Source organism: Colletotrichum lupini, chromosome 6 (genome assembly GCF_023278565.1).
Source record: "Colletotrichum lupini chromosome 6, complete sequence".
NCBI lineage: Eukaryota > Fungi > Ascomycota > Sordariomycetes > Glomerellales > Glomerellaceae > Colletotrichum > Colletotrichum lupini.
In genome coordinates this window covers 4,978,447-5,005,850 of record NC_064679.1, presented here as the reverse complement: position 1 = coordinate 5,005,850, position 27,404 = coordinate 4,978,447, and the positions used below count along the sequence as shown (strand labels likewise).

Below are 27,404 nucleotides of genomic sequence, written 5' to 3'. Positions count from 1 at the left end.
TATGTTCTATTGCCGCACATGTAGGAGATACCCGACGTGGTGCCACCGCCCTATGCCGTGCTATAGTGTGCGTAAGCAGAAGGGCAGGCCGCGACACACGTTACTGCTTGCTTAAGTACCCCAGAAAGATATACACCCTACAGTTACTCGTTATTGCTGTCGAGTTCCAAGACTTGTTATCGTGATGTTGCGTCTGAAGTCTTGGCTTGCAGGTAGAGATAGACGCCGTTCAATAGCATCGGTAATTTTGTCGCCGATGGGTTTGTAGGATCAGCATGCTCACTATTCCTTCTTTTCGAGGCTACATAGAGCTGCCAGCGAGGACAGGCATCAAGCTGCATTTTGAACCGCTTGTTGAAGCGATTAAGAATATGACATCAGTAATATCGAAGAGCCTTACGCAAATCCCCAATTGCGCCAACGATGTCGACCGAGTTTCTTCGCGTTACAATCGAGACCAAGTGCATTCAAATTGTACATTGAGTGATGAGGTATCCTTAGACAGAGTCATATCGCGACGCAGTTCCGTCTCAAAACCAAATGAAACACCCGCGATTTCAATGTTTACATGTAGAAGCAATCGCCAAAAGGTTACACAAGAGCCAGTAACGCAAACACTCACACATTTCCATCCCATCTCCCAGCTTCCAGAACGAAACATCAACAACTTGGGATGAACAACTGGCCCCTGTCAACAAAACATCCCCGTGCTCCCCTTCGTGCATACTTCACTCTCCAAGATTCAAGATTCAAACCGTGCTCAGCCCTCAGAACCCTTCAAAACCTTCCCCTCTCCCGCATTCTCACCCACGGCCTTCACAAGTAAAGACCAACCAGCTCCATCTCGTCGCGGTGAGGACCACTTGAGTGAGTGAGTGAGGCCCACCTCATCCGACGCAGTCAGCAAACGCCGCATTCTAACCTGCACGCCACGCTCCCACCGGCAAGCCTCGCAGGTCGCAGGCCGCATCCGCCGGGTCGCCGTTTGACATGACGAAACGGATTGAGTACACCCGAACCCAGCGAGCTCATCATAAATACAAGGGACCGTCAGTTTTTTTTCCGATGTTCTCAAAAGACGTCTGACCTTTCAGCCTCCTTCAAAACCTCAAGTCACACAAGCTCACAGCAATGGTTTACTGCTTACATCTTTCCATGTCGTACACATTACGAAGATTATCTACCGAACATCCTCTACGTGGAAATACACCCGTCTCCTTAAACAGCCCTTCTTCTTTTTTATAGAGTCTGCTTTCCTTGCCTGTTTCTGATACCAATCTGTCCCGTATGGGACTCGATGCAACGCTCTCTCCAAAATGTTCAGGTAAATAACAATCCCTCCTCTGGATGATCCTTATATGCATTTCCCCTTTAATCTCTGCCTTTCCTTTGAATTCCTCCGATCTTTCCACAACAAAGCTTACACACATAACAAAAGAAATTATAGCATTATCGATACCTCTCGGTAGGCATCTCGTAGACATCCGGTACAGGACCCGAGTTATACGTCATACCCGGCGCGGGTCTCGACTGCTGTTGCGGCGGCTGCTGCGGCCTGGGTTGCGACTCGCCCATCTCGACGACCTCGTCTCCTCCCATTTCTGCGGGTAGGATTCTCGTTCCACCGAGCTCCTGCGCGCCACCCGTCGGCGGGCGAGATCCGTATCCGGCACCCGCGGGCGAAACTGTGCTGTTTGTCATGGGGCTCACGCTCTGCGAAGGCGGCGAGAGCTGGTGCTTGGGTACGGGCTGTCGTCTCTGCGTTCCCGCACCCGCTCCGAGCGCAGCAGCGCCTGCAGCAGCACCACCGTAGCCGGCCCCAGTCTCGGACATACCTCCACCGGGCCCGCTGAGGGGCGAGGGACCGTTGGGATCGTAGGCGCGCATGTCGTCGAGGTCGGCGCGAGAAGGTCGGTTAGCCTTACGGCGCTTGTAAAGCCAGTAGCCGATACCAATGAGAGCAGCAAGTCCAACAATGCCAACACCAACACCGATTCCGGCCTGTGCGCCGGTGGAAAGGCCTCCGCCGCTGCTGGAACCCGTGCTCTGCGCACCACCGGTCGCGGTTGCGGTGCCCAGGCTGCCGGTCGTCGGGCCGCTTTCAACTGTAGTAGGCGCGGCGGTGTCGATGGAGGTGGAGGTGACGGTCAGGGTGGATTCGACGGTGATTGTGGTCTGGGCATTGTTGAAAAGGGTGCTTGTTACCATGGAGGTGAGGATGGTATTCGAGGTCGTTGTGAGGAGCACGGTGCTGGTCCGGGTGGCCAGGACGGTGGAATCGGCGCCTGCTGAGCCGGAGACGGTGACGACTACGGTGACGAGAGCGCGCTTCTCGATGACGCCGTATCTTCGGAGATCGTTGGCGTCGGCGGCGGGCGTGATTTGAGCAGCCGGGGCGTCGTAGGGAGCATCGAGAACAGGGAGGAAGTTGAGACTGCGCTTGGCAAGGACGGTAGAGGTGACATAGTTGGTCACGGTGGCGGTCGCGACATCGTTGCTGGTGATGGTGGTGGTCTGGAAGGTCGTGGAAGTGACGACAACGGTAGTGGTGACTGTACGCAAGAAGACTGTGGTGGACGTGACTGTTCCTCCTCCGCCGCCGCCCACGGTGGTGGTGATGGTGACTGTGGTGGTGGCCTCTGCCGCAGCTGTGGTCTCTGTCGTGGCCGCCGGAGTCGTGGCTACGGGTGTTGTGGAAGTGGGCGTCGAGCCGGTGCCGGTTTGTCGGGGTCGGAGGACAGGCAGGGGCTTGCTGCCATTATCGACAAAGGGAAAGGCGGTGGTGAAGGAGGACCAGAGTAGGGCCGCGAGGCCGGCTGATCCGAGACGCATGGTCGCGATGCGGTCACTCTACGACGAGTAGAGGACCGAGAATGAGCGCAATGGCAGTGGTGAGGATTGAGGTTGACTCTTGTTGAGTGGAAGTGGGAGGTTTAAACGGGGGAGGGGGTCGTAGAGTCGAGGACGAATTGATGGAGGATGAGGAGGGTGCGGTAGGTAGTAACCTAGGGTAAGGCGGGTCGGAAACAAGTGTGAGTGAGGTGTGTGTGTGTGTGTGTACTCCGTGTGTGTTGTGCCACCACGGCGAAACACGGTGGAATGGGGATGGCGTCGTACAGTTTGGTTGTGGGAAGAGGCAACGAAACGGTGCGAGTAGACGGAGGAACAATCAATCGACGGGGGATACGAAGTGAAGATGGGAAGCAGAGGATGGAAGATCCGCTAGGTCACGCCGGCACAGGTTCGGTTGATTACGAGAAGAACTTTTTAGTGGAAGGAACGGAGACTCGAGAGTGCGGGAAAGAGCGATGTAGATTTAGCATCGATTGGCGACTGCCTCCAAAATCAGTCCTGGAGTCCTGGAGTCCTGGGCTGTTTGTTGGCTGTTCACTAACTTCGCTTCGTACACAACTTCTTTCTCCCTTGAATCTCGACACGAACAACTTTCTCGAGTCCTAGAGACCTAGACCATGCAAAAATGCACACAATGCAGCCAAATATGCACAAGTCCCAGCAAGTGCGCCTGTACCTCCGCAGCAGTGCAGATTCCGTCGAGCTTAGCGTCCCGGCCGACGGGTACTAATGGAAAAGCCACTCGTAATAGCGTCCACCCGTCCAAGGTGGCGCGGTTTACTGGTTTTTTTGCCTCATCTGTCGTGGCTCATGAAATAAGTACAAATGGTGGTTTGTGCATGGCATCTCCCCTTCTCCTATGTATGACATCTCTGACGAACTCCGTCTTCTCCGTCAGGCTAGGCACTGGGCAGCGCTTCTCCTTTCCATGTTCCATCGAGTCTCTCCACCGCCGGATACTGGAGAGGAGCCCGAGCCGACGGTTTGAAAGAGGGGCCCTTCTCCCAAGAACTTCGAATGAACAAGTGACCGAGAAAAAAATAGAGAAAAGAGTGGGCGGGAGGGGCGTCGAGGAATTAACCACTCCATCTGCTGCCCTCTCGAATCCCAAACGGCAGGTCGTCAGTCAATACTGCTGCTCGAGGGCGGCCCAAACCCAAAGGAAATAAGACCAAAGGGCGACGGAGCGAAGAAAGGCTAACAAATGTTTAATTTGAACACGCCCAAGTAGGAAACACAATGACACAACCACACAAGGGGTGTACAAAAAGGGACGAGGATTCCGACAGCGAGGGCTTAGAATTTTCGGATGCCCGTCAACTTGGAGCTCTTTTCGACAAGGTCTCTCCCCGCCATCCGAGAGTGCTCTCAATGGTGATGTGCGCCGCTGCTTGGATACCCGCTGAATGCTGCAATGGCAGTGCTCGACAAGCCCGTCATTGACAGCCCGCGGTGCCCGGGCTCTTCGCACGCACACACGCACGCCATCATGGGGTGTCCCTGAACCCCTGGACCAGTGGACCCTGCCAGCCATGAGAACCTTCAACCGAGGTGCTGTGCGCCCCCAAAACGTTTCTCTATCTCGCTCTTTCCGACCTCTGCCGTTTGGATTGAAAGATGCCATAATACGGAGAGAATTGACAGCCAGTCGATGGTTATCAGCAATATTACCAGGGCTCGGGGCCAACGCATAGGTATCGATAGCCAGGCAGTACACGGCGGAGTTCCATTGGACAATCAGCAGCAATACGAGATTGTCGGAAAACCGCCTTGGTCCTGTGATGGTTAACGAAATCTCCCCGTCAACTCCAGTCTCCAGCCAAACCCCCGTGTCGCCTGCCCCCTCATACGGTACGCGGGATGGACCCAAGTGGGCAACATACGATGGCTGAGTAACCAAGGGCCCCGACAACGGCCACGACGACGACTACGACAGCGACGCGTAAAGAAGAAAACATATTGAAACTACCATGATAACGAGGTTTCTTCCACCCGTATATGCATCGCGCGGTGTTGAGAGGTTTCAAAATGTCGCAAACATTCAAAAGTACGGTATACACCTAGACCCTTGATAGATGTTGCGATTCTCCCGCCAGGGTTCACTTGGATCCCTCCCCGGGCCATAAAACCACTTCCGTGTCATCGCCGGCGTGGCGCTGGTCATCCGGGCGTCGAATGACCCTGGATTCCTCAAATCGTCAGCTAGCGCCACATTTGCTTGCATTCGCGCATTTCCTGCCAAATTCGATCTTTTGGCGGTGGACCGAATCGCGACATTGACACGCGCCCAAACTATTACAGCGTGTCGAGAGAAGAAAGAAAAGCGCTCGTGTTCTGTGGTAGCGAGTGAGTGATCCTACTCGTGTTTCACCCTCGATAATGCTTCTTGATCTATCCGTCTGCTCGCAGCTCGAGGGGACAGAGTATCTAGTGGTGTTGACGTTCCGTCATGCGATCTGCGCGTGGGCAGAATGATATCAGCCTGGGCAGACGCTTCCAGCAGACAACGCATAACAACACACACACACACACGCACACGCATTCACGCGCCAGAAAATGAACCGAAACGGAATACGAGATCGAGGTGCAGCAGCCAGCGCCCCAGTAGGTCTACAAAACGGTCGGTTTAGGGAGGTGTGCTCGCCAACAGCGTCATCCTTTGTAGATCACCACCGTCTGCGACACGAGAGAAGATTGTAAGGATTCTCGGGTCTCAAAGATGCTCAAGATGGGAGAAAAGCTCGACAGGACCCAATCACTCGCTCCTGGAGTCCGTCCAGTTAGTTCTACGCAGGAAGCAGTCTCATGCTTGGAGTCCATCAACTCTCAGAAAAGTCCGCTACTCAATCTCTTACCACCAAGCTGGCAAGCTTCGAAAGTGCTTACCGCGAAAAGAAGAAAGAGGGGACCGCCCGGGACACTCGGGCGTCGAAGACTCGAAGGGGCCCAGCGTTTGTAATTCCCGGAAATTGCCCAGAGACACAGCGTCCACCGGCCGGTGGGTAATCCAGTTGCCAGCTGAGCCACACTTCACTGTGAAGCCTGGCACACGGCGCGCCCACTCAGCTTGGGGCTTAACGCGACTTTCATAACGTCTGTGCATTTGCCTTCAAGTGAGAGTATGGCTCACATGTCGCTCACGAGGAATGCATCTTTCAATTCAAGCTTTATTTCTCCAGAATTTGCTCGTCATTTTCCCCATGTTGTACTCACAAGTGTGAGACACTTCACTTTTGTACTATTTGACATGAAGTCGCCTCCATTCTTGCCCGCTCCCTGCCAAGGCCTCTGCTTGGAAGGGTTCGTCCTGTCCATGGGCCGTCGCTGGAAGAGTGGTCAGTCTCACGCAGAATGACTGCCTCATTAAGCTCACATGATCGGTTCCCTTCGACTTCACATCATTACGGCGTAAGCGTACGATAGATTACCAGTAGAGATGACCACGGTTTAGGTCATCTTGTTGACTGAAAATGCCTGTATTGATCTGTACTCATTTTAAGAAACAATTACACAGCAGCCGCAAAGCAGCCGCGCCATTGTTGGAACTGAGAAGCGCAACCGAGATCAAGATGTGAAACGATATCAAGATCTGAAGTTGGTATGATATCCTCCGAGAAAGGGCTTCGTCGCCTGTATTCCATTAACCGCTTCATGGCGTCACTACATCCGTCACTACGCAAGTCTTTCTCTAACTTTGCTCTGTTTTCTAGCAGTCGATGGGGTGCGTTTGATGTATCTATATCCAGCCTGCAGGTTATATATTCCGACGTGGAACTTCTGGAGCGTATCAAACGCTACCTTGTTAGACGCCTCGACAGTAAAGCCATCGGTTCCGGCTTGGGCACTCTCCTAACTGTCGATAACGACATCTACGGGAACCGCGACATTCGTGTCCACACTTCAGGCTGGATCATTGTCTCTGTACGGAGTATTCGAAAGAGAGTACCTGAAGCTTCGACGCCGCCAACAAGCCGTCTTGCCGCATTTGGATCTTATTTACTCTTGCGCTGTTCCACGAAGTCTTGAGGATGCCCAGCGGTGATATCATCCGAGAGATCCGCCGACATTCGTACACACAGGGCCCGAAAGAGCTCAATCTCATGCTCGCCCAATGCCGTGTCCATCCCAGAGCATCTGAGCTCCTCATCCTCGCCGCCGTTCGTACCGCAAGCAACCCAAGAACGCCTGCCATCCAACCAGGTCGGCACGTTAATCGGCCCATCCCACGGCCTCGTCCAATCGCCCGCGAAGAAGTTGATGGAGGCCAGCGGACTCTTTGCGTAATGTCGGATGAACCTCGCAACTTGGAGGGCACTCGTCGCCGTGAGCAGAGGGCTGGCGAGCTGCTCCACCGGACCGCAGGCATCCTCGCAACGGACCGGATCGTACGGGCCCTGTTGACGACGGCATTCGCTCGCGATCTCGAGGTATAGCGTGAGGTTGGTCAGTCCAGCCGGGAGGCCTAACGAGAGAGCGCGGAGATCCTCCCATGGCCATGTGCCGTTGCGGTTGAGGTCGATGGTCAGAGATTGCAAATTGGGTGCTAGGTTGCGAAGGTCTCGCATGACCTTACTCGGAAGTGCTGGTCTTTTGGACTCTAGGCTTTCTGGCGTTCGCCATTCCAGGTGAGTGAGTGAGCGTCCATGGCGTTCCAGTATGGGGATGATGGACTGGTCTTGGCCGGCGTCTAGCCATGAAAGGCTGTGCAGCGAATGCGGAGGTAGAGAGAGGCCAAAGTCTACGGTTGTGTTTCGTTCCAGCCTCAACGTGCGAAGGCTTGGTAGAGATAGAGGCAATTCGCTCTCGACGAGTGTCTCGGGGGGACCGTCGTGGTCCAAGATGGAGAGATTGCGGATCTTGGAGAAGTCCATCGCGTCGAGCCATAGTTCGGTGTTGCTCACCGACTTTTGGTCATCCGGGAGTAGTCTCCATTTCAACCACCCAAAGGCATCACCCGACCAGATCCAAGCACTGAGGTAAGTCCATCCTCTCAAAGGATGTAGGTAATCCCCATCAGTGTCGTAAAAATGATACTTTTCGAGGGATAGTGTGTCCAGTACGGGGAGATATCGTGATGTTCCGGCAGGATCGAGAGGAAGGCTCCAGCGGTCGGGTTCTCCTACACAACCGATCTCTCCGATACGCAGGTTGAGTGATGTGATGTTGGGGCAGTGGATGAGAGCATCGTGGACTTCGGCTAACGACTCGTAGTCTGTGTTGCTTGGGCTCTGGTGGGACGGTGGTATGGTTACTCTGAGATCCGAACTGGAGGGGCAAGTTACAGGTTTTGCGGGTGAGGCGATTCCGGCCCAGATGAGGAATGAGGTGAGAGTATGTGTGGGAAGCATGATGAATTCAGTCACCGATCCCCTTTCTGAATCATCGGTTTCCGTTGTGATCCTGCGGCGAGGATGGAAGTTGAGCTCATCAGGTAGAAAGACGATGGCTGGGAGAGGTGACAGGGGCGTGTTGGATGGGCCCCTGTTTCGCTGTGCCTCATTCAACGTGCTCCCCGCCATTTTTCATGACTTGCTTATGCTTTATTATCACAGATACTTGCCCAGCAGCTGCCCAGCAGCTGCGCTATTGTTGACACCAAGAAGGGCAACCAAGATCAAGACATCGAATGACATCAAGATAGCAGCAGCACCAACCAAGTTCTCCACCTCATCGTTATCAAGTAAGGGGAGGACTTGGCCGTTTCTTGCAGCAAGCAACAGTAACCACCGAAGGTCATCTACTTCCCCATCACTCCCCCTCTCTACCACAGTCTTTGCCCTGAGCCGGAGGAGGTCTGAGGTAGACGCGACCGAACCCCCCAAGAAGGACTCGGTTGCGTGTATGCGCTCGATGCAGCCATTGCCAATCTCCAGGACATCCATTCGTACTCGGAATCCTTGAGGTGCGTCAAACGCAATCTTGCCGTCGGCCTCGACGGTAAAGTCTTTGAGCCCGGCTTGGGCGCTCTCCTAAATGTCGATGATGGCCTCTGAGGGGGCCGCAACATCCACGTCCTCGGTGTGCTATGTCGAGGAGTGGGCAACGCTCGCCGCACCTCCGACTAAGATAACATGCTGCCGTAAGCCTGGCCGGACAAGGGTCGTTGCTGCTTTAAAGCAGGCAAACAGCGCGTCGCGCATGTGGATGGAGATGGTCTTGGAGGAGTTGGGCATTTTGAATGATGACTCTTCTTAGGGATCTAGCTTCGAGCGAAAAATACTTTGAACAAGTGAAGAGCTGATGCAAGTAACTTGTAGTAACGATTACCAATCTATCATCTTTAGCAATGCACACGGTGAATGATTCGATGCTTGATCAAGAACCTACCAAGAAGTCTGTCGATGATGTCGCGAAGAAGAAAACACAGCAAAAAGAGAGGGAGGGGTAGTTGTCAATCTGACTACTTGCCTTCCCATGCTTTACATCACCTGGTGCCTGCTTTGGCAATCATTCACGTCTATTTGGTGAGGCAGTTGGGGCAGCTGGTATCCCTCGGACCTGACCCATTGCTTGGGAGTTTTCATGTGCCTGGAAGATAGGAAAGAGCGTGTCGACGATGTGTTTCCCCTAAACACTGGGTATCTATCGTGAATGCTACCACAATGCCCTCAATCGTGCTCGAAGTAAACGACTATGATCTTTTCGAGAGTTTCCTTGCTTCGTCAAGCTCTTCAGTCGATTCCTCCCGCCGCCTCTTTCGCTCAGTTCCGGGTGCTTTGCCGGTTTCGCTCCTCCGCAGGTCGATGTCCACGATCCAGGGATAGCGTTCCAACTCACCATCCACCTCGAGCGCGGCGTTTACGAACAAGGTGCTCTTGACCTCCGACAAGCTCAGATCGTTGCGAAGATGTCCTGCACTACAGTATCGCTGCGCTCTGCATACGTCGAGTCTCATCTCTCTAACCTTTTTGTCTTCTTCAGATTCGAACCGGGTACCCCCGAGCGTTGCGAGACTTTCAACAAGCTGAGACTTTTCGTGATTGATATCACTAAAATGTGAGGGTTTGTCGGAAATCTTCGGGCGCCAAGCTGCGTCCTTTGCTCCCCAACCACAGTGTACATGTCCGAAACAGTGAAAACGAGGTTGAGACTTTGCAACAGCAGCAAACAGGTCCGAACAGCCGATACGCTTCTTATTCGCCGACATGTCCATAATCCCACGCGGCGGACCATGAGTGATGACGATGTCCGTGTCGGCCTGGATTTGGAAGTCATGTCCCTCGCTTTCGTTGTACGAGAAGCCCCAGCCTTCAGATGATGAGGATGATGGCGTGTACGGGCTAGCGTAGACCTTGAGCCTTGTGCCGTTCGCCAGAGTCAGTTCGTGTGTACCCTCATCCAGAAGAACGATACCGTTCTTCTTGGCATCGATGAAGAGCTTCCTAGCCAGTCCGTATCCGCCATACTCCCGTTCAAGCAGGTCTGCTTCAAGTGGTGCGCCGTCGATGCGGTTGGCTTCCTCGACTTTTGCTTTGAATGCTACGGGGTCGAGAGAGAAGTCGTGGTTACCTGCGATGACGAGCGTGAGTGGTGCTTTGAACGACTTGAGCATGCCGAGAGTTTGGCGGAATTCGTCCATTTTTGAGTGCTGTGTGAGGTCGCCGCAGTGGATCAGGACATCAGTCGGTTCACGAGGCATCATTTCAGGCGGGAATGTGTGGCCATGAGTGTCGGAGATGATGAGGAATCTGGTTTGGGTGGTGGAAGACATCGTGTTGAGACTGCGAGGTTGAACGGAGGATGCAGGTAGTGGGACTTGGCCGACTCTTGAAGGCGTCAAGTCTGAGGTGAGTTGTGTATGTTTTTCCTCGATATTTCAATTCGGCTGAGGAATACACTAATGCTTAAATGTGAAAACGATGAGCCTGGGGAGAATCTCTGCGATATGGTTTTGAATTTCTTTAGTCTGCCCACATACATATCTCCGTTTGTGTCCATCAAGTGACATACCAGCTGCGATAGGTTTTTCAACCGCCGCCAGATAACCTTCATTAATCCCCTCGTGATACCTGGATAGACTGAATACCGAGGCTAGGAAAACACGATTATAGCGGTGAAGCATGGTAGATGACGTGAGGGAAAAGAACTTCACTAACGTCGAGCAAAGAGTGAGCCGCTCGACAAGAAACTTATCAAATGGGGTATGGGGGCGTTGACAGCCCGCATAAACCTACCACAAGAACAAGAGGATGGACTGCTACCATGACTACACCAAGAACTGCAGTTTAATCGCGCCGGATCAACCGAAGCGGCAATGGCTCGGCTCCGTTTGGGGTTCAAAGCCGGCCCACTAGCCGGGCATTCTCAGCCGGGCAGGACCGGGAGCAGGCGCATTCTACTGTGAAGCAGAGAGGGAGGATATGGAATCACCCTCCTGACAAACACGGCCACGTCTGATACCACAGTGTTGAGGCAATTGGTGGTACCAAGTAGACATCATAATCTAGGCAAGTCCCCTTGTCTGCTCTCGCGCGAGACCAAGATACCCGAAATCGCCAAGCAAAAAGCCAAGCCATCCCTCGCCCATCATCCCTCACTCATACACCACCAAGCACGAAGAGCCACTCAACCAGATCACCCGGGCCCGGCCTGAAAAGTCCCCGTATCTACTCACCCAAGTAGGTGACAAAATCGGTTTCCACTGTTATCACTAGTACCGATATCTACTATACAGGGTATATTCTCTGACGTACATAAGAAAGACTTTGATGCGAAAAGGGTAGCGGCTATAATGATATACCTAGTGAAAGGGACAAACGCATGGCAGAGAATCAAGCGCCCTCCACGTCACCAAATCAACTATCCTCAAAAAACAAACAAGCAGCCAAGCAATGTTAAGGAAAACGGCTTACGACCCTACGGAAAGAAAAATCCCAACCACGCGGCGGCATGTAACACCCCTTGTTCGTCCGATATCATCCCAGTTGGAGCGTTTTACAACAGGCGTCTCGAAACTCAACAAAGAGCACACGTCCCTATCCAAGCAGTCGTCATCTTTACACCAGGCCCGGGCGTCCGAGCGCTTCCCTCAGTCTCCTAGGGCCTATGGGAGCCCAAACAGTGGCGAAGAAGACTTGAGGAGGGGGAACGGCTCACCTCATCTTGGGAATCGTCTCCTACACACATGCATGCGGTAGATAACGAGAGAAACGGATGAAGGAAACCAAGTTGACGTTTGCAAGAGCCTTGTGCCCTGCTGCATCAAGAACTGTCTAAGTATACTGATGATGGCATCGCTAGGTACAATGTAAATGTCGGTAGTGGTAAATAGTATATCCACAAGGGGTTGCGGGGATGACGCCCAAGATTATCATCATCCACCGATGCACTTCCTCACTGTCGCCCTCCAAATTCTCCTCCTTCTCCTCCTCTCCGACGGCATGCCTGCGATGCCGTCACCCGTGTCGCCAATACCTGGCATCCACCTGGTCTTGTGGCGTCCGGCGCAACTGCAACATGCAACCCCGTGGATCAGACTCCATGATGGTCTATCCTACCGCAACTGATAAATGATGGTAGAGATAGGTTGGTACAGGCAAGCAACGACGCTGATATTGTTGACAAATAATATGGTGGAAGAGGGAAACGAAACGAAATTGTTGCCTTTTTCTTTTTCTTCGACTTTGGCCTAGAAGTTCTCCTTGCCCCACACGAACGAGAAGCTGCAGTAATATTAGCATTGAACATGTTTTCAGGCCTAGAATGGTGACTTACCCAGGTTCACTGTACTTATTACAGAAAATGTGCAGCGTGCTACCTAGACCCTTAGGACCGCAGAAGAATACACCGGCCTCGGCAGGCGAGTGCAGCTTGCGGATACCTCTAAAAATCATGTCCCAGTTGGGTCTACCGAAGTTGGTCGGCGAGCGCAGGCCGGTAATGGTATCCTTGTCGGCGTTGGCGTCGTTAATCATAATGTTCGTCGCGTCGTCCGCCTTGATCTTAGCCGTCAGGTAGGTGTGGATCTCAATACGGTTATCGACATCCTGAGCTTCAATGGCCAGAAGAAGGGAGCGGAACCACTCGAAAGAGCCAAAGTCTCTGCAAATCCAGAAGAAGTAAACCTTGCTCAGGCGGGTCTTCTGCTGAGGGTAGTTCATGCGGTACCAGATGGACTTCAGGATGGAAGCAAAGGGCGTGACACCGATACCAGCACCGCAGAGAACCGAGATCTCGTATTTGAAAACATCCTCAGACGCCGAGCCAAAGGGACCGTCAATGTAAACACGGGGCAAGACACGGCGGAGGGCGGGGTCGACCTCGCTGGAGTCGCTGTTGACGCCGACAACCTTGCTCGCATCGTCCTTCTTCTTGTCCCATTCGCAGCCGAGAGCCATTGAGACAGCACGAGTGAAGTCACCGACAACACGCATGTGGATGGAGATGTAGTCTTCCTCGGGGGCGCTGGTCAAGGTGAAAGGGTGGTACTGCCACAGAGAGACGGCGGGACAGCAGAAGAAAATGTACTGTCCAGCTCTGGTCTTGGTGTGCTCCTTCTTGATCTGGATCTCGCAGACATTGCTGGGGTGCTGAATGACCTTGGAAACGTACGTCTTGTGACGTCCACGAACCTCACGAGCGACACGCTCAGCCAGGTAGACGAAACCGCCGTACATCCAGTACTGCCAAAACACACCGATGGCGGAAGTGCCGATGCTGGTGCAGAAAGGAGCAAAGTCGGGCTGAATCATGCAGAAGGCACCGTGGATAGACCAGAAGAAGAAGAAGACGATGAACATGTGGTGAGTGTACCAGAATCGCTCGTAGTTGGCACGGCGGGGCTTCTCAACCGAGGTGAAGACCATACCCATGAGCGCGATGAGCATGACATAGCCAGTCCAGCCGGGTCCGGAAACAAAGTTGGCCAGCAGCCAGCCGTAGATTCCGAGGTTGTTCTTGGCGGCGATCTGGGCGAAGTTGTTCCAGTGGGCAATGGTGTGGACCCACGAAAAGAAGACAATGGACCAAGCGGTGGTGATGTGGAAGGTGATGTTCTTGTCGAACTGGATGATTCCATTGAGCGGAGTCTGGCGAGCCAGGGAGATGAGCGTGCGGCAGACGGGGAAAAGGACCAAAGCGACGTCGACGTGGAGCACCAGCGCAGCTGAACGTGCAATGATGAATGTCGGGCCAAATGTGTCTCTTGCTATTTGCAAGTTGTCCTTGAGGGCGAAGTTGACGGACGCGAAAGCAAAGACGAGACCGTGAAGCACGAGGAACACAAAAACGAATCTGCTTGCAGTTAGAGCCTGTTGTCTAGTAGTCGGACTGGATGTGCGTGGACGTACACTCTTCGGTATCCTTCGTTAATCATCCAACGGTCGAAGCGCTCCCGCATTGTCAAATCCTTTTGCTTCTCCTGAGTCATCTCTCCGGAGAGAAGCATCCGGGTGAGGGGTGTCCATCTTGAGCGTTCCGAGGGCTTCTCGGAACCTGCGTAGTAGTAATCCATGGCTGGCAATTCGATCTGGCTTGTCGCTAGCCAGGAGTTCTTCGACGGTTGTTTTCTTGCTGATTTCCTTTCCGATCCGAACTATCCCAGTGGAGGGTTGGTCTTCTTCTCGACTCTTTCTCGGATTTCAATTAAACGTCCCCGCTGATTCTGTTCCCTTCCCTAGTCGTTGGCAACTTCTATCGTCGTGGTGATGGCGGTGTGCGAGTGGTCGCGGGTATAATGGAGCGTGGGGGGATTGGTTCAGAGCCTGCTGAATGGGCGCAGAAAATAATGCATCTAAATGAAAGTAGGCGAAGAGAAGTGAAGAGTCGATCCAAGAAGTACGCGCGAACCCAGAAAAAGAGCGGAAATTCGAGCCTGCGATCCGTTGGTCACTGGGTCAGCAAAATGAAGGCTTCACGCGCGAGGCGGTAGAAGGATGGAAAGTGGTGGGAAGGGCACGGAGCTGGAATGTAAATGACAGAAGGAGGCGTGGAGGAAGCAGAGGAGAAGAAGAGGCGGCCGAGGGGCTTATGGCGCACAACAGAACAGAGTTTTGGACAGGCAAGAGAGTGTGTCCGGAAGAGTGTTGCGGCTTCTCTTGCTGCTACTACTTTTCTGCTTATAGGAGAGGAGGAAGAGGGATGGGCGGCAGGGGGGAGTGTAGGAAACATAAGGTGATTTTGTGTCGATGATACAAGCCACGCTGCTTGGATTTGGTCGCACACTTACCTGCACACAATGCCTGCACTTGGCGGCTGGATAGAATTCTTGGTATTCGCGGGAGATTGAGAGGATTGGCGATAATTACTTTGTCCCTACTTGCAGTAGCGGAAAGGGGTGTGAGAGATGGACGCTGGAAGAAGGGGGAAAAGAGAGTCAAAAGCACAGCGTCCGGGAGGTGGGCGATCACAGGATGAAGAGGAGTGAGAGCGAAGTCTCGGGTGTGAAGTGTGAGAGGTGTGTGAGGTGGATGCGTTCTGGTTCAGGGCGGGGAGTGGAGGGGGGGGGCAAGGGGAGGGGAGGGTGGCAGGGGTGCTTCAGGACAAGGGGTGTAGGGATAGGGGGGGGGGGGGGTCGTGTGGTGGGTAGGGAATGAGGGCCTCACAGGTCTCGAATGGAACGGTGAGCATCCGCTGGACACGTTGTCAAGTAGCAGAAAGACGCGGCAACAGATGCTGTTTATCAACTTACATCATACCTCATATTCATAATCATAATAGTCATAATACTCAGAACGATAGAATGAAGCTGTCAAAGATAGGTAGGTGCGTGTTTATCTTCAGGTAGGGGATTCAGGTGGTCGGCGGTCTCAGTGACATGCCGAGATAGTCCGAGAGTCTGCGACATTATGCCCACGGTGGCTCGAGAGGCAGGGTACTGATGAGTATCGGTTACCGCAGGGCCTCCCGTGTAAAGGCAAGGTTCCAAGGGTTTGGGATAACAACCACATGGGGGGTTGGGTGTGTGTATTCAAGAACGATGGTGTGCGAGATCACAGACAACGATGACTAGTCTAAGAGATGGCGTCAATGGGAACAATAAGCAGATAAGCGGACGTGAGGAACAAGTGGAAAAGGGACTTACGATGAATACTTGGGGTTGAGAGGTGAGACTGAGACTGAAGGTCCTGAACTTGAGGTGAGTACGAGAGTGAGAGTGAAAGTGGATGAAGCAGAGAGAACAGACCATCCCGCACAGAGCAGTGATGGCGCAGAGATGCAGCTTGCGCAAACGCGTTGCAGATACGGCAAGGCAAAGGCAGCCAGTGGTTCACTCGGCCGGCGCGGACGGCGGACGGACGGTGTTTTCGCGTGCCATTCCACTCAGATCGAGGATTCGTCTCACTCGAGATGTTACTGAAGACTGGGAATGGAAGGGGAAAAAAACGTCTGAGCATGGTCCCAGGGCAGGGATGCCAAGCAGCTAGAGCCTCAGGGGGCCAGGCCACATTACGCTTACTTGGGCGGGTCCGGAGATGTTCTCGGCCAATCATCGGCTGTGATCAATGCAGGTACAATGTTCTTGCCGCGCTGCTTCGGGACGGTGCATTTCTGCATCTGCGCTTGCCTCTCGTGCCTCTCTGTTTCCCTCCCAAGTATTCTACATGGCACAGTACTGGTATACGTAAGCATGAGAGTACTCGAGTACAAGGTTCTAGTCCGTCGTCGAGGGAAAGACTCACCGGACGCTCTTGTCAAATTGAGAAGGAAGATCACGAGCTTCGCTTCAGGTTAACCAAGGCAGGCGCCAGCCAAGTAGTTTTCATAGCATCAAGATACAGCAGGTGGCCAGGTCGTGGGGAGATTCTCTTCTTCCATGGGCCCAATCGAAAACGATAACCCCGCCACGGGAACGAAGCCCAGTGGCCCATCCGTCTCACCGACTCTGCCTGTCTTCCGAGTCTTGGCTTTTCCAGGTTCACTGAATCCCTCATCTTCTTTCCCGAGTACACACTACTTTACTCCTTAGTGTAAACACCAGTGACCACCGCAGAATCCCGCTCACATCATTCCATCCAGACCCCCAAAAGTCATGATCCCGGCTTGGACGCGCGCTTCCTGGCTTGTCGCCGCCCTCCTTCTGTGGGCCTCGTTCCCGTTCCTGGGACACAAGGCCGTTGGAACGGGCTGGACGGCATCGCGCACCCACTAGGTTCCCTACCTTAATATCGAAAAAAGCCTACCTTATTCGGACAGTCGCAGTCTGGGATCACCGTCTTTGCCCGCCAATCACATCTACCGTGTTCGACTCCCGGGATCCACTCTCCTCCAGCTCAGCTTCATCGGACGCTGGCCGCATCAAGAGCTTAGACCGACAACGAGCCGCCTACGACGGTGGTTGACCATATCCGTACAACTAATTAATCGTCACGAAGCCAAGCCTTTTGGACATCTGCAGTCCATATTGCCATCACGGAGCATGCCGAAAGAATCCACACTTACCGACGGATACGGCTAATTCGCTTCTTCGTACAGCATCGTTCCCCTGGGCCCTGGCAGTGGTCATCCCACCGGGCCACCAGCAGTCAGATACGACGAACCCTCTCCAACACAAAAACTTGTTGTCGATATTCAATATGCCATAGGGCACATAGCCATAAGGCGATGCAGGAAATCTCATCAGCCCCTTCCGCCTCACCACGGTCGCCTACGCCTCGTTGCTGTTTGGGCCACGTTTGGAACAAGACTGGTCTCCCGCATCACATCTGGGTAATGAGGCCATAATCCTCCGCGGCCTACAAACTTCCAAACGGCCCAGTTGCACATCGATCCGCCCCCAGCCAACAGGCACAGGCAATAAGTCTTGATGAAAGCCACCTAGGTATTCCTCGAAATCCTCGTCAGTCGTCACCGTAGTGGCTCCCAAACAAGACAAGGGCAAGCTTCAGAATGCGATGCGTACCCTTGGCGGGGGTTCAGTTTTTGCCCGTCTGATTGGATCAAGAGTCGTTTCGGAGATGTAAAAGAGGGGCGTGCGTCTCGATTCGTCGCCTAAGCCCGTGTCACAGCTTGTTTCGCCAGGGATGTTTTGACACAATTCTGATTTCACAACTTTTCTCTCTTTCCTGTGTAGGATGTCAAGTCTCGACTCTCTCTCTCACTCTCGACTGCCTTTTCACTGATTGTGGCGCTTCATCGCTGCTACAGTACGCACACTTTGGCCCCTTCATCATCACGCCTTCAAAAAAACAAAATGTTAGCCATTTGAGTACGAGTGTACGACATTGCTTAACACACTTCAGCTCCTTACTAAGCGACGGAACCAACTCGGCTCCCCCCTCGGAAGCATCTGTCGAGACTTTGGATAACCTCGTTGGTCAGCATCTTCTTCGCTCTTCCTAGCCAATACCCCGTCTATTCAGTCTCACAAACCACATGGCTTCAAACCCACACTCCCCCCTTTTCGTATTTCACTCCCCCTTCTTACCGCCCTCCCGTCTCTTTCACTGAAGCCGGAATATTCTTAGCACTCTCATTGGCTAGGATCCCTCGACTCGCCCTGCCCCAGATCGCATTGAGAGAGGCACCGGCTACACATTCGCCATCTGTCACTACGCGGCTGATTGCCAAACCTCTGGCTCGCCTCCCGCCGCACATCTCGTCCCGTCACCGCGCAGATTGATCCCCCGTCAACCACTCAACATCCTAGTGGAAGATCACTCACAATCTACGCACTCAGGGCCAGTTTAACGGAGCGGCATATGCAAAAATCAGTTCATATTTGAAGCTGCTCTACCCCTTCCCACCGCCAGCGTAGATCATTGGCAACCTCAAGCCAACTTCAATGGCAGGTTGCCGCTCACTGCTTACGCAGAGGATGCCCCTCGTTGCCCCTACTTCAACTACCTCGAGACAGTCTTGCCAAGTTGTCAACCATTCGTTGACAAGACAAGCTCGCGGTTTGTCTTCTTACAAACCTACCTGGCCTTGCCCTTGGCTTACAAGGTGCTGGCGAGAGCGCCTTTCGGCGAACTCAGTGAAGATCCTCATTGCATGCAACTGAAGCCGAAGTCATCTGTACTCGGCTACTCAAGAGCACGCGCGTCCCACCAATCACACATTGCTAGATTATCAATCTGCCGCCCCTCTGAGAGGTTCCCTCTTCAGGTTGTTGCGGACTCTACTGCGTCAATCTGCATGCCATCATCAACCCAGCGGCTGAAGATCCCCACATTTCAAACTATGTCTCTACCAGCCTCATTCCATCTATCTGATACAGACTCAATAAGTGTGTATCTTCCAAGTCTCGGGAAATACTCTTAATTACATCCCGCATTCTTTAGCCTGTCAAGAGTTCACCTTATTTACTCGACAAGCAAGACCACCTGTTCACCACGGCCCATGAACTCCTCCGTCGCTCGACCGGTCCCTTGAAATCCAAACGACGCAAGCCCCTGTCTCCTGAACAGACTCCATTCCCACCTTTACAAAACGCGCGATATTCACTCGACCTCTGCCCGACAGTGGGCACACCTCGAGTCGATCTACACGGCACGATTACCCGAAGCGGCGAGACATTGCCCTCTCCCTTGGACACTTCTCGAACGCGAGGCCCGTTTTCTTCCGTCCCACTGCACTGGGGACGATTGTTCCCGAACAATGGCCGTCTGGTATACCACCAGCAATCAAGCGCTCGACCTCAATTATCAAGTTTCGAAACACACTAGCCTTGCCCTCTCCTAGCTAGCATTCGCCCTTTGCTCTCATCTGCGTGTCGAGATCCGCAAAGGGCACACGCTTGAAAGAGGGACGAAGGGCACAGGCTCCCGTCTTTCCTCGCCTCTGCCTACCCGGCCGGCCCTCTCGCATCTACCGACCGTTTTGAGTAAACCCGCCTCTTCTATCCTTCAAATGAAACCACGTGCCCCTTCCGCGGCTGGGAAAGAGCCGTACACACACACGGATACCAGTACACATTACCGCTCTTCTGAGGTTAGTCGATTCGCTCGATTCATGAACACCTCTCCCGTCCCTGGAAGAATGGTCTCTCCATCGCCGCACACGTCCATCTCATCTTTGCCAGCGCCCGGCTACCTACGTAAAGGTAAACGATTCTCCTTCCATCCTCGGCTAAAGACCACCACCACTTCCAAACCGGGCCTCACACGTTTCGTTTGGACTGATGTCGTGCATGTTTGCTGGCCCTACAAGTTAGGGTAAGGAAAGATCCAAGCAACGGCGAGCCCGCAGGCCACTAGTCCTTTCTACAGGCTGGTCCTAGTTCAAATTCTTTCCTGCAATGTCGTTTCTGTGATGCATATGACAATGTTCCGGATACGATCCAATCTGCGCTCGTTACTGTTTACCTTGTTCTTGATAACGCGATCAATAAGGCATCTTGGCGTCGGATGATGTATGAATGAAAGGCTGAGGCTGTATCCGTACCCGTGGACTGGTATCCTTCATATTGTGGAATCAGGACGGGAGATGTGCCCTGCCAAGGACGATCATCGGCCTTTGGTGAATCACTCTGATTACTATTCGTGATGCCATGCCTTGCTTCAAGAATGATCCGTCTAGTAAGTCAATATATCATCTACGTGGATCGTTGCGGAAGAAGCGAGGCCGGAGAATGTCCAGCCCTCCGTATTAGCTGGATGTTATCACCCAATCTTCCGTCTCCTCCCTCAACACCATGTATCCTGTGTCCTTTTTTTGACTCTTCACTCTCGTTGCGATGCCCAGCTGTTAACAGCATTCCCCCTAGAAGCAAGGCAGAACCTTACTGGATTACGCCTCCAGTCAACATGCCGTCTATCAGTTCCCGTAAACTTGAGGTATCCCTCATCTCAGATTCATAGCAGAGATACATCATCATCTTTCCCACCCAGTAGAAGAATGCGGCCGTACAAGCAAGTAAGCCATTCTCGCACCGTCGCCGTTGACTAACGTATGCCAAATGATGGTGCTTCAGGTACTTATTTCTCATATCTCGCGGTGGGTTCCCATGGACTCTGCCGGTTCCGGTATCAGTAGCTTGGTGTATGACACCTTGAAGATACAACATAGCGGCCCCCTTTCATGGAGCATCCTGCCCAACGCTAGAAATATAACATCCCTATTCTCACGAATCTCATCAAACTCCCCTTCTATTCACTGTACATAGATAAACATGCGAACTCACGGTGCCATCTATCCAGGTCTCATCTCAAACCCATCACCATGATCCTCGGATCCTCAGATCCCCGGCTCCTCGGAGCCGGCGTCCCAACACACTCGACCCAGGCAGGCCAAACCGGCACATCAAGACCTGATGCCCTTGCCACGGGAGAGGTACTCCGTTGTGTGAGAGAATCGGAATGCATCGAAACACCCTATGAACGGGCCTTTAAACACGGCTCCCGGCAGTCAATGACCGCCGCTTAGGACAGGTCATCAATGTTACATTGACACCACTCGGTCTCATCGATCACTTACTCAGGTAGAAAGCCTGTCCGAGCCGCATCCTGGGCAACGGCATCTGCTCTAGCCCGATATTAACGACGACCGACCCTCGTCAGCCAAAAGTATTCCTCGTCATCCAAGCATCGAGGGTAGTTGGTAACCTACACTGGCTTTGAGGAACACCAAGCCTGGGACACGAAGACATATTATCACGGAAACAATGGGGTACGATGACTACCAGTCGTCTCTTCTGAGGTGTCAACCAAAACGTACGCAGCAATGCAGCGTCAATGCAGTAGGAACATGAAGCCTTGCCGTATGAAAACCCGTACGTGGTACCTGTGCTGCTAACTGTCTGATTGGTCCGCCTTCTATCCACATTGCCCGCGTAACCTCTTCTCGAGAATGCCAATCCGCCGTCAAGTGTTTTGTTTCGACGGCCGAACCGTCTTCTGTGTGCTGGTGAAACGAAAGAGATCCCAAACCGCAACGCAGAGCAATGACCATGACCTAATCGTACGCCAGAGCTGTCGAAGAGAGAGAGGAAAGCCGTCGCCTGTCATACTTGTCCAACCATCATGCCTCGAGCACCGTCTAAATAGCGTACTTGCGAGTCCACTCGCGAGCAGTGGCCTCGTATCTGGCGCGGTCCGTCTTGTAGACGTGTGCAATCTCGGGCACCAGAGGGTCGTCGGGGTTGGGGTCCGTCAGCATTGAGCAGATGGACAGCAAGACTATCACATGTTAGCACAGTGCCTACGTCAGGCTTGAGGTGAGCTATGAGATGACGTACCCTTGGAGATGGTCAACGCCGGGCTCCACTGGTCACGCAGAATATCTAAGCAAATGCTGCCGTTGGAGTTGATGTTGGGGTGGTAGATGCGAGTGGTGAAGTTGACTTTGGGCGGCTTGAAGGGGTAGTCGGTAGGGAAGTGGATGGCGAGGAAGAAGACGCCGCCAGAGTAGGGAGAGTCGCCCTGAACGTAAATGTTAGCCACATGCTTTGATTCTCGTCATTGTTTCCAGCTGATAGTTGGCTGGATCTCGGGTACCAGTGCCAGGTCCAGGTCCAACCAACATAGCATTTGAGGGGGGGAATGGACTTACGGGTCCCATAATCGTCGCTTGCCAGTGGAACTATACGATTCCGGTCAGCTATTGTCTACATATCCCATCGTGGGCACTGAGAATCCGTGATCTCGTGCTCGGCTGAGTCATGATTCAAAGCATCACCACAGCGGGCTCTTATCGGGAAAGACGTAGTCGACGTACCAGATCTTCGCCGACGGGGCCGGCAGAGCAGGAAGAGGGCGGGTCACTGTCAAAGAAAAGAGGTCAGCATTGTGCATCTTTGGAATCGTACTCGTCGGCTTGATGCCGCCATCACCCTCAACATCAGTGGTCCGAATGAGCTGAAAAGTTGCAGCAGTCCTTGTTGAAGAAGACCCCGCTCTCGATGGCCCCACCTGACGTCTCGGGCTGCGACAAAAAGGCTGCGAGTTTAAATGACGAAAAGTGTGCAGGCGACTTACCGGCCGAGATCAGTGAGCTCCTTGTTAATGCGCTTAAGAGCCATTTTGAATGTGGTTTGTGGTTGGGGGTATCTAGAAGATGGTCGATCGCCGAAGCGCAAATGCTATGTTCTGTAGTTGTGAGGGGCAAAAGTCAGCGAAAGCGGTCGGCGGTGGTGGGCTTTTTTTGGATGCAGGTTGCGGGCAGAGGTGGGTGGAGGGGTGGTGGGCTGCACTGTTGCTGCTGTTGCTGCTGGCCTTCTGTAGTTTGCGTCGGCCGAGAAAGCGAAACGGAGTGATTTGTGTCGAGGTGCGAGGAAATGCCAAAGGAACCAAGGCCGTGTTGGTATGACACTTGATATACATGTATGCCGAAGCCGAAGAGCATTCTCGATGTAGCCGGTGTCGATGCAGCAGCAGCAGCAGCAGCAGGCGTCGTGGAAAGCGTGGATGTGACGGTCTTGGGTGCAAATCATGTGCTGATGGTGGTGGGGAGGGGCGTACAGTACCTGAACGAGGAAAGATTTATCCCCGAAGATAATTCTCCCGAAAAGAAAAGAGCCCGATCGTGTGTATAAGGTCGTTCGGTATATCGCCCGTGAAGGATATTACGCGGTGTTCGTGGAGGAAATGATTCGCTTCGTGGCGGTCCCGTTACAGATTGATGTCGAGATTGAAATGGGGTGGGAGGGAAAGGAAGGAGAGAAAGGAAGTCAGCGGTCGGGCCTGGCGAAAAATGACGGGAAGGGGTGAGTCGTGTGGTAACCTTAGGTAGGCAGGAGCCACTTTGGAGGGGAAAGGCAGGAAGTGGGAAGGAGGGGGGGAGCAGAGCGCCAAACCTAAGGCTTAAAGGAAGGCACTGAGGCTGCCCAGCGCGAACCATGGTTTCCATTCCCGTCCCGTCAGGTTCGGGCTGCCGCCATCCACTTCCTTCCATTCACTGACACGACCGGGCAGGAAGGTAGCCGCCCGCAAAGTATCTTTTCCCCAAATCCACTCGCAAAGGTACTTGTTATTACTGGAATTGAACCCTGAATGGCCCTGAATGCACTGTTGCTTTCCACGGATTCCATTCGATTTGTGAGCGTCAAGAGAAGCAGGAGCCGGGCGCAGCAAATGCAAATGTGGCTGGTGACTAATGATTTATGATTGTTGATTGGTCATTACCGCATCAGTCTGTCCACCAGGGGATTGGGAGGTTGACAAACGATGACACCCATCAAGCATCTACTGACCTACGCAGTAAGGTATTAAGTCATCATTGGCCATTCACTCTGGAGCGTCAGCCTCAGTTACCGGGCGACAGGTTTCATTCAAACAAAACAAATAGTGGTTCTGTGGCCACTTTCTTCAAGTTGTGAAGGACGCTCAGAGGATAGGTAACTTAACCTGTGCACCGTCACATCCTCACTGCACAGCACCTGCAACACTAACTGATGACAATTGCTGACTGGTGGCGGTTCTGGTAATGCCACCCGATGACTCAGCAAGTGCCTCAGCCTCACCAATTCCAACCCAGCCGAAGCGGTTCCCTGGTCTTCTACCAACACACCGGCCCAGACTTCAGAGTACCGGTACCTAAGCATATGCATCTACCTACCTTAGCATAGGCGCCAAAAACACCAAGCAATCGCGTAGTATCATCGATTGCTACCTGGATGGCAAATGAAAAGACATCTCATGCATCCTACCCAACCGGGTGATGGGTTTGGCCCTCGATGCCGTCGAACCAACAGCGACGCATCAATGCTCAAGCAAGAAAGCACCCCGGATTCCGAAATCAGCTCATCCTTCTGGGATATGGCGTACCTGAAACCTCGTACAACAGAACATATGCCGTTCTTCGATACTCATCATCCTCTTCGCGGCGGTCACTTTCTATCAACACCAGCTCCTCGCACTCTGCCTGCACTCTACATTTTGCATTTTTTGCATCTGCCATCCCATGGCTGTCCGCCGGCTACGGCGAATGACGTCCGGCTCTTAGGTGTCGCCCGAACCCGGTACGTAACTTGGGCACCAAGCGATGCCCAAAAACACATGTACCTCCCGAGCATCTCATCCCGGGTCTGAACTCTGCCGGGTGCTGCCGAACAAAGGGCCAAGGCATTGGCCTGGCATGTTTCAACCTTTCAACCCCAATCCGCACCCAGCCTGTTCCTATTCTTGTACTTGACCTCCCCTGCTCCGGCCTTTTCTTTTTTCCAGCAACAGTCCCTCCCCGGACAGGTCTCGCGATCATCAATTCCCACTCTCCAGATTGTGGCTGTGCCTAGCTACCAACAATCCCAACTAATGTCCCGATATCCTTCATTGCATGAACGACAGTCTGGGGAACCGCGTCTAGCACTCGGCAAGCACACACTATTCGGAACTAATTCCGGGTACTATTCAAGACGGAGGTAACACCTTGACCGCATCCCCATCTAAGACGGCTTCAGTCCATTGCGGAGGTAGTCCGCGACGACGTCATTCGCCGACACCGGGTCGTTATGTAATCATCATCTTCAATCGTTCAGCCAATCAGATACGACCCCTGTTGTGCCTCGGATGCTGCTCGGGAGAGCTCCTGGCGGGGAAGACGCCCCGTGCCCGGGCTTCAAGACCATGTTCCCGCCATGGTGGCGGCACGATTTCTCCCCAACCCACCGTGAGGAAGAGTCAATTGATCAGTAGTAGCCAGAATGTATCGCAACGCCTTGAGAACATGCGCGACACGATGCGCCGCAAAGCGTACCTTGCCCGCCGCGAGAACCTTCGCTTCCGCCTCCGATGGCCCGGTCTTCAACTGGGAGGATCCCTTGAACGCAAAGAACCTCCTGACTGAGGAGGAGGTCGCCATTTCTGAGACAGCTGAGCGATACTGCCAGGAGCGCATGCTGCCGCGTGTCCTTCGTATGTCTTCCCTTGCTGGTACATTGCTGGTAACTTCCATGGCTTACACTGACCACTCTCCATAGAGGCCTACCGCGACGAGCAATATGACCAAAAGATCCTTGAGGAGATGGGCGAACTGGGGCTCCTCGGAGCAACAATTGAGGGCTATGGATGCGCCGGTGTCTCTACCGTTGCCGGAGGACTCATCACAAAGGCCGTTGAGAGAGTCGACAGTGGCTACCGTTCCGGCATGTCCGTCCAGTCGTCGCTGGTCATGGGTGGCATCGCGGAGTTCGGTACCGAGGAGCAAAAGGAGAGATTCCTGCCAAAGATGGCCACAGGAAAGATGCTCGGCGCGTTTGGTTTGACAGAGCCCAACCACGGCAGCGACCCCGGCTCCATGGAGACGACGGCCAAGCCTCACCCGACCAAGGAGGGCTACTACTCTCTTTCTGGTGCCAAGACGTGGATCACAAACTCGCCCATTGCCGATGTGTTGATGGTCTGGGCGAAGCTACAAGAAACGGGCAAGATCAGAGGGTTCCTAGTTGAACGGTCCCAGTGTCCGCCCGGTACTCTCGAGACACCAGCTATCAAGAACAAGAATGGCCTGCGAGCCTCCATCACAGGCATGATCCAGCTCGACGACGTCCCCGTCCCTAAGGAAAACATGTTCCCCTCGGTCGAAGGACTGCGAGGCCCATTCTCGTGCCTCAACAGCGCGAGATACGGTATCTCCCTGGGCGTCATTGGTGCCCTTGAGGACTGCATTGCCCGCGCCAGGACGTACTCACTCGAGCGAAAGCAGTTTAAGGGTAACCCCATCGCTAAGTACCAACTCGTACAGAAGAAGCTGGCAGACGCTGCGACGGACGCGGCCTACGGTACCGTGGCCGCGATCCAGGTCGGCAGACTCAAGGACGAGGGCAAGGCGACGCCCGAGATGATCAGCATGGTCAAGCGCCAGAACTGCGATCGGGCGCTGCAGAATGCGCGCGTGCTGCAAGAGATCTTTGGTGGTAATGCTGTCAGTGATGAGTATGGCATTGGCCGTCACGTCGCCAACCTTTTCGTGACGCAGACGTACGAGGGACAGAGTGATATTCACAGTAAGTTGCTCCCGTGGCCGTATGCTTCAGGAATATCCCTTACTAACCTAAGAACCAGGTCTCATTCTGGGTCGTGCTATCACTGGTATCCAAGCCTTCGTGTAATACTGTGAGATGTGTAAATGTGGTCTTGTATATTACCTTGACGCCGGGGAACGGGTACGGTGGATCAAAACATACGAACCTTGAATGAGAATTTTGCGAAAGCTATGCCCACTATCAAAATTGGCCTTGCTTGCGATGCAATGCATCTTAGATGGGAGTACATCATGACCATGGCATGCTTTTGACCTTGCTACTCTTGAGTATCGAACAATGCACTGATATTGTGGAAAGTCCAAAATACTGCGATATCTTTGATAATCTTGATTTTGGTCGGGATCAAGCCCTGTCAGATTCATCGTAGTCGCAGGCGTCCTCATCATGCCAATGCGCTAAAGTCCTGATGAACTGGCGTGGATGCTCATCCTTCATGGGGCTAGTAGCCTAGGGGTAGGACTAACTAGTAGGACTCGAGCATGCACCACCGGTCTCACAGCCTCACTTCTGACTGTTCTTGAAGCCACCCTCTACAGGTACATGTACCTAGCTGAAGTTGGCTTTCTTTGATTCGGTATTTTTCTCCTAGAAATCATAACCATCTAAACTCAATCATATCTTGCAATTCCCTTTTTGGCCAGACTCTTCCAGCACAAATAAATCTGCGCCACCAATTTCCTAGCGCGGATCTGCG

General features: G+C 53.3%; 9 protein-coding genes across 9 annotated transcripts; 3 read left to right on the top strand and 6 right to left on the bottom strand.

Annotated features, from left to right (window-relative positions):
* Positions 1–423: 423 nt before the first annotated feature.
* CLUP02_12954 (uncharacterized protein) lies at positions 424–1,222 on the top strand (the record flags this gene model as incomplete). Its single annotated transcript, XM_049291912.1, has 5 exons — positions 424–474; positions 575–756; positions 824–871; positions 957–1,049; positions 1,123–1,222. 5 exons carry the CDS (start codon positions 424–426, stop codon positions 1,220–1,222), a joined length of 474 nt encoding a protein of 157 aa, XP_049149058.1.
* Positions 1,223–1,449: 227 nt separating this feature from the next.
* Positions 1,450–2,832, bottom strand: CLUP02_12953 (uncharacterized protein; the record flags this gene model as incomplete). The annotated part of the gene is made up of 1 exon (XM_049291911.1): positions 1,450–2,832. One exon carries the CDS (start codon positions 2,830–2,832, stop codon positions 1,450–1,452), a length of 1,383 nt encoding a protein of 460 aa, XP_049149057.1.
* A 1,260-nt stretch (positions 2,833–4,092) lies between these two features.
* Positions 4,093–4,799, top strand: CLUP02_12952 (uncharacterized protein; the record flags this gene model as incomplete). Its single annotated transcript, XM_049291910.1, has 5 exons — positions 4,093–4,215; positions 4,275–4,409; positions 4,502–4,626; positions 4,673–4,704; positions 4,747–4,799. 5 exons carry the CDS (start codon positions 4,093–4,095, stop codon positions 4,797–4,799), a joined length of 468 nt encoding a protein of 155 aa, XP_049149056.1.
* A 2,046-nt stretch (positions 4,800–6,845) lies between these two features.
* CLUP02_12951 (uncharacterized protein) lies at positions 6,846–9,026 on the bottom strand (the record flags this gene model as incomplete). Its single annotated transcript, XM_049291909.1, has 4 exons — positions 6,846–7,629; positions 7,888–8,118; positions 8,410–8,809; positions 8,909–9,026. The coding sequence occupies 4 exons, from the start codon at positions 9,024–9,026 to the stop codon at positions 6,846–6,848; spliced, it is 1,533 nt and encodes a 510-aa protein (XP_049149055.1).
* Positions 9,027–9,484: 458 nt separating this feature from the next.
* CLUP02_12950 (uncharacterized protein) lies at positions 9,485–10,564 on the bottom strand (the record flags this gene model as incomplete). The annotated part of the gene is made up of 1 exon (XM_049291908.1): positions 9,485–10,564. One exon carries the CDS (start codon positions 10,562–10,564, stop codon positions 9,485–9,487), a length of 1,080 nt encoding a protein of 359 aa, XP_049149054.1.
* A 1,917-nt stretch (positions 10,565–12,481) lies between these two features.
* Positions 12,482–14,305, bottom strand: CLUP02_12949 (ferric reductase like transmembrane component; the record flags this gene model as incomplete). Its single annotated transcript, XM_049291907.1, has 3 exons — positions 12,482–12,515; positions 12,568–14,085; positions 14,142–14,305. The coding sequence occupies 3 exons, from the start codon at positions 14,303–14,305 to the stop codon at positions 12,482–12,484; spliced, it is 1,716 nt and encodes a 571-aa protein (XP_049149053.1).
* Positions 14,306–21,203: 6,898 nt separating this feature from the next.
* Positions 21,204–22,750, bottom strand: CLUP02_12948 (ubiquitin-conjugating enzyme; the record flags this gene model as incomplete). Its single annotated transcript, XM_049291906.1, has 9 exons — positions 21,204–21,236; positions 21,282–21,335; positions 21,404–21,701; positions 21,782–21,908; positions 21,968–22,175; positions 22,282–22,311; positions 22,359–22,383; positions 22,447–22,653; positions 22,707–22,750. The coding sequence occupies 9 exons, from the start codon at positions 22,748–22,750 to the stop codon at positions 21,204–21,206; spliced, it is 1,026 nt and encodes a 341-aa protein (XP_049149052.1).
* A 28-nt stretch (positions 22,751–22,778) lies between these two features.
* CLUP02_12947 (uncharacterized protein) lies at positions 22,779–24,271 on the bottom strand (the record flags this gene model as incomplete). Its single annotated transcript, XM_049291905.1, has 6 exons — positions 22,779–22,866; positions 22,922–23,145; positions 23,344–23,470; positions 23,566–23,820; positions 23,959–24,020; positions 24,083–24,271. The coding sequence occupies 6 exons, from the start codon at positions 24,269–24,271 to the stop codon at positions 22,779–22,781; spliced, it is 945 nt and encodes a 314-aa protein (XP_049149051.1).
* A 1,098-nt stretch (positions 24,272–25,369) lies between these two features.
* On the top strand, positions 25,370–26,776 carry CLUP02_12946 (acyl-CoA dehydrogenase domain-containing protein; the record flags this gene model as incomplete). Its single annotated transcript, XM_049291904.1, has 3 exons — positions 25,370–25,580; positions 25,646–26,671; positions 26,730–26,776. 3 exons carry the CDS (start codon positions 25,370–25,372, stop codon positions 26,774–26,776), a joined length of 1,284 nt encoding a protein of 427 aa, XP_049149050.1.
* Positions 26,777–27,404: the final 628 nt, after the last annotated feature.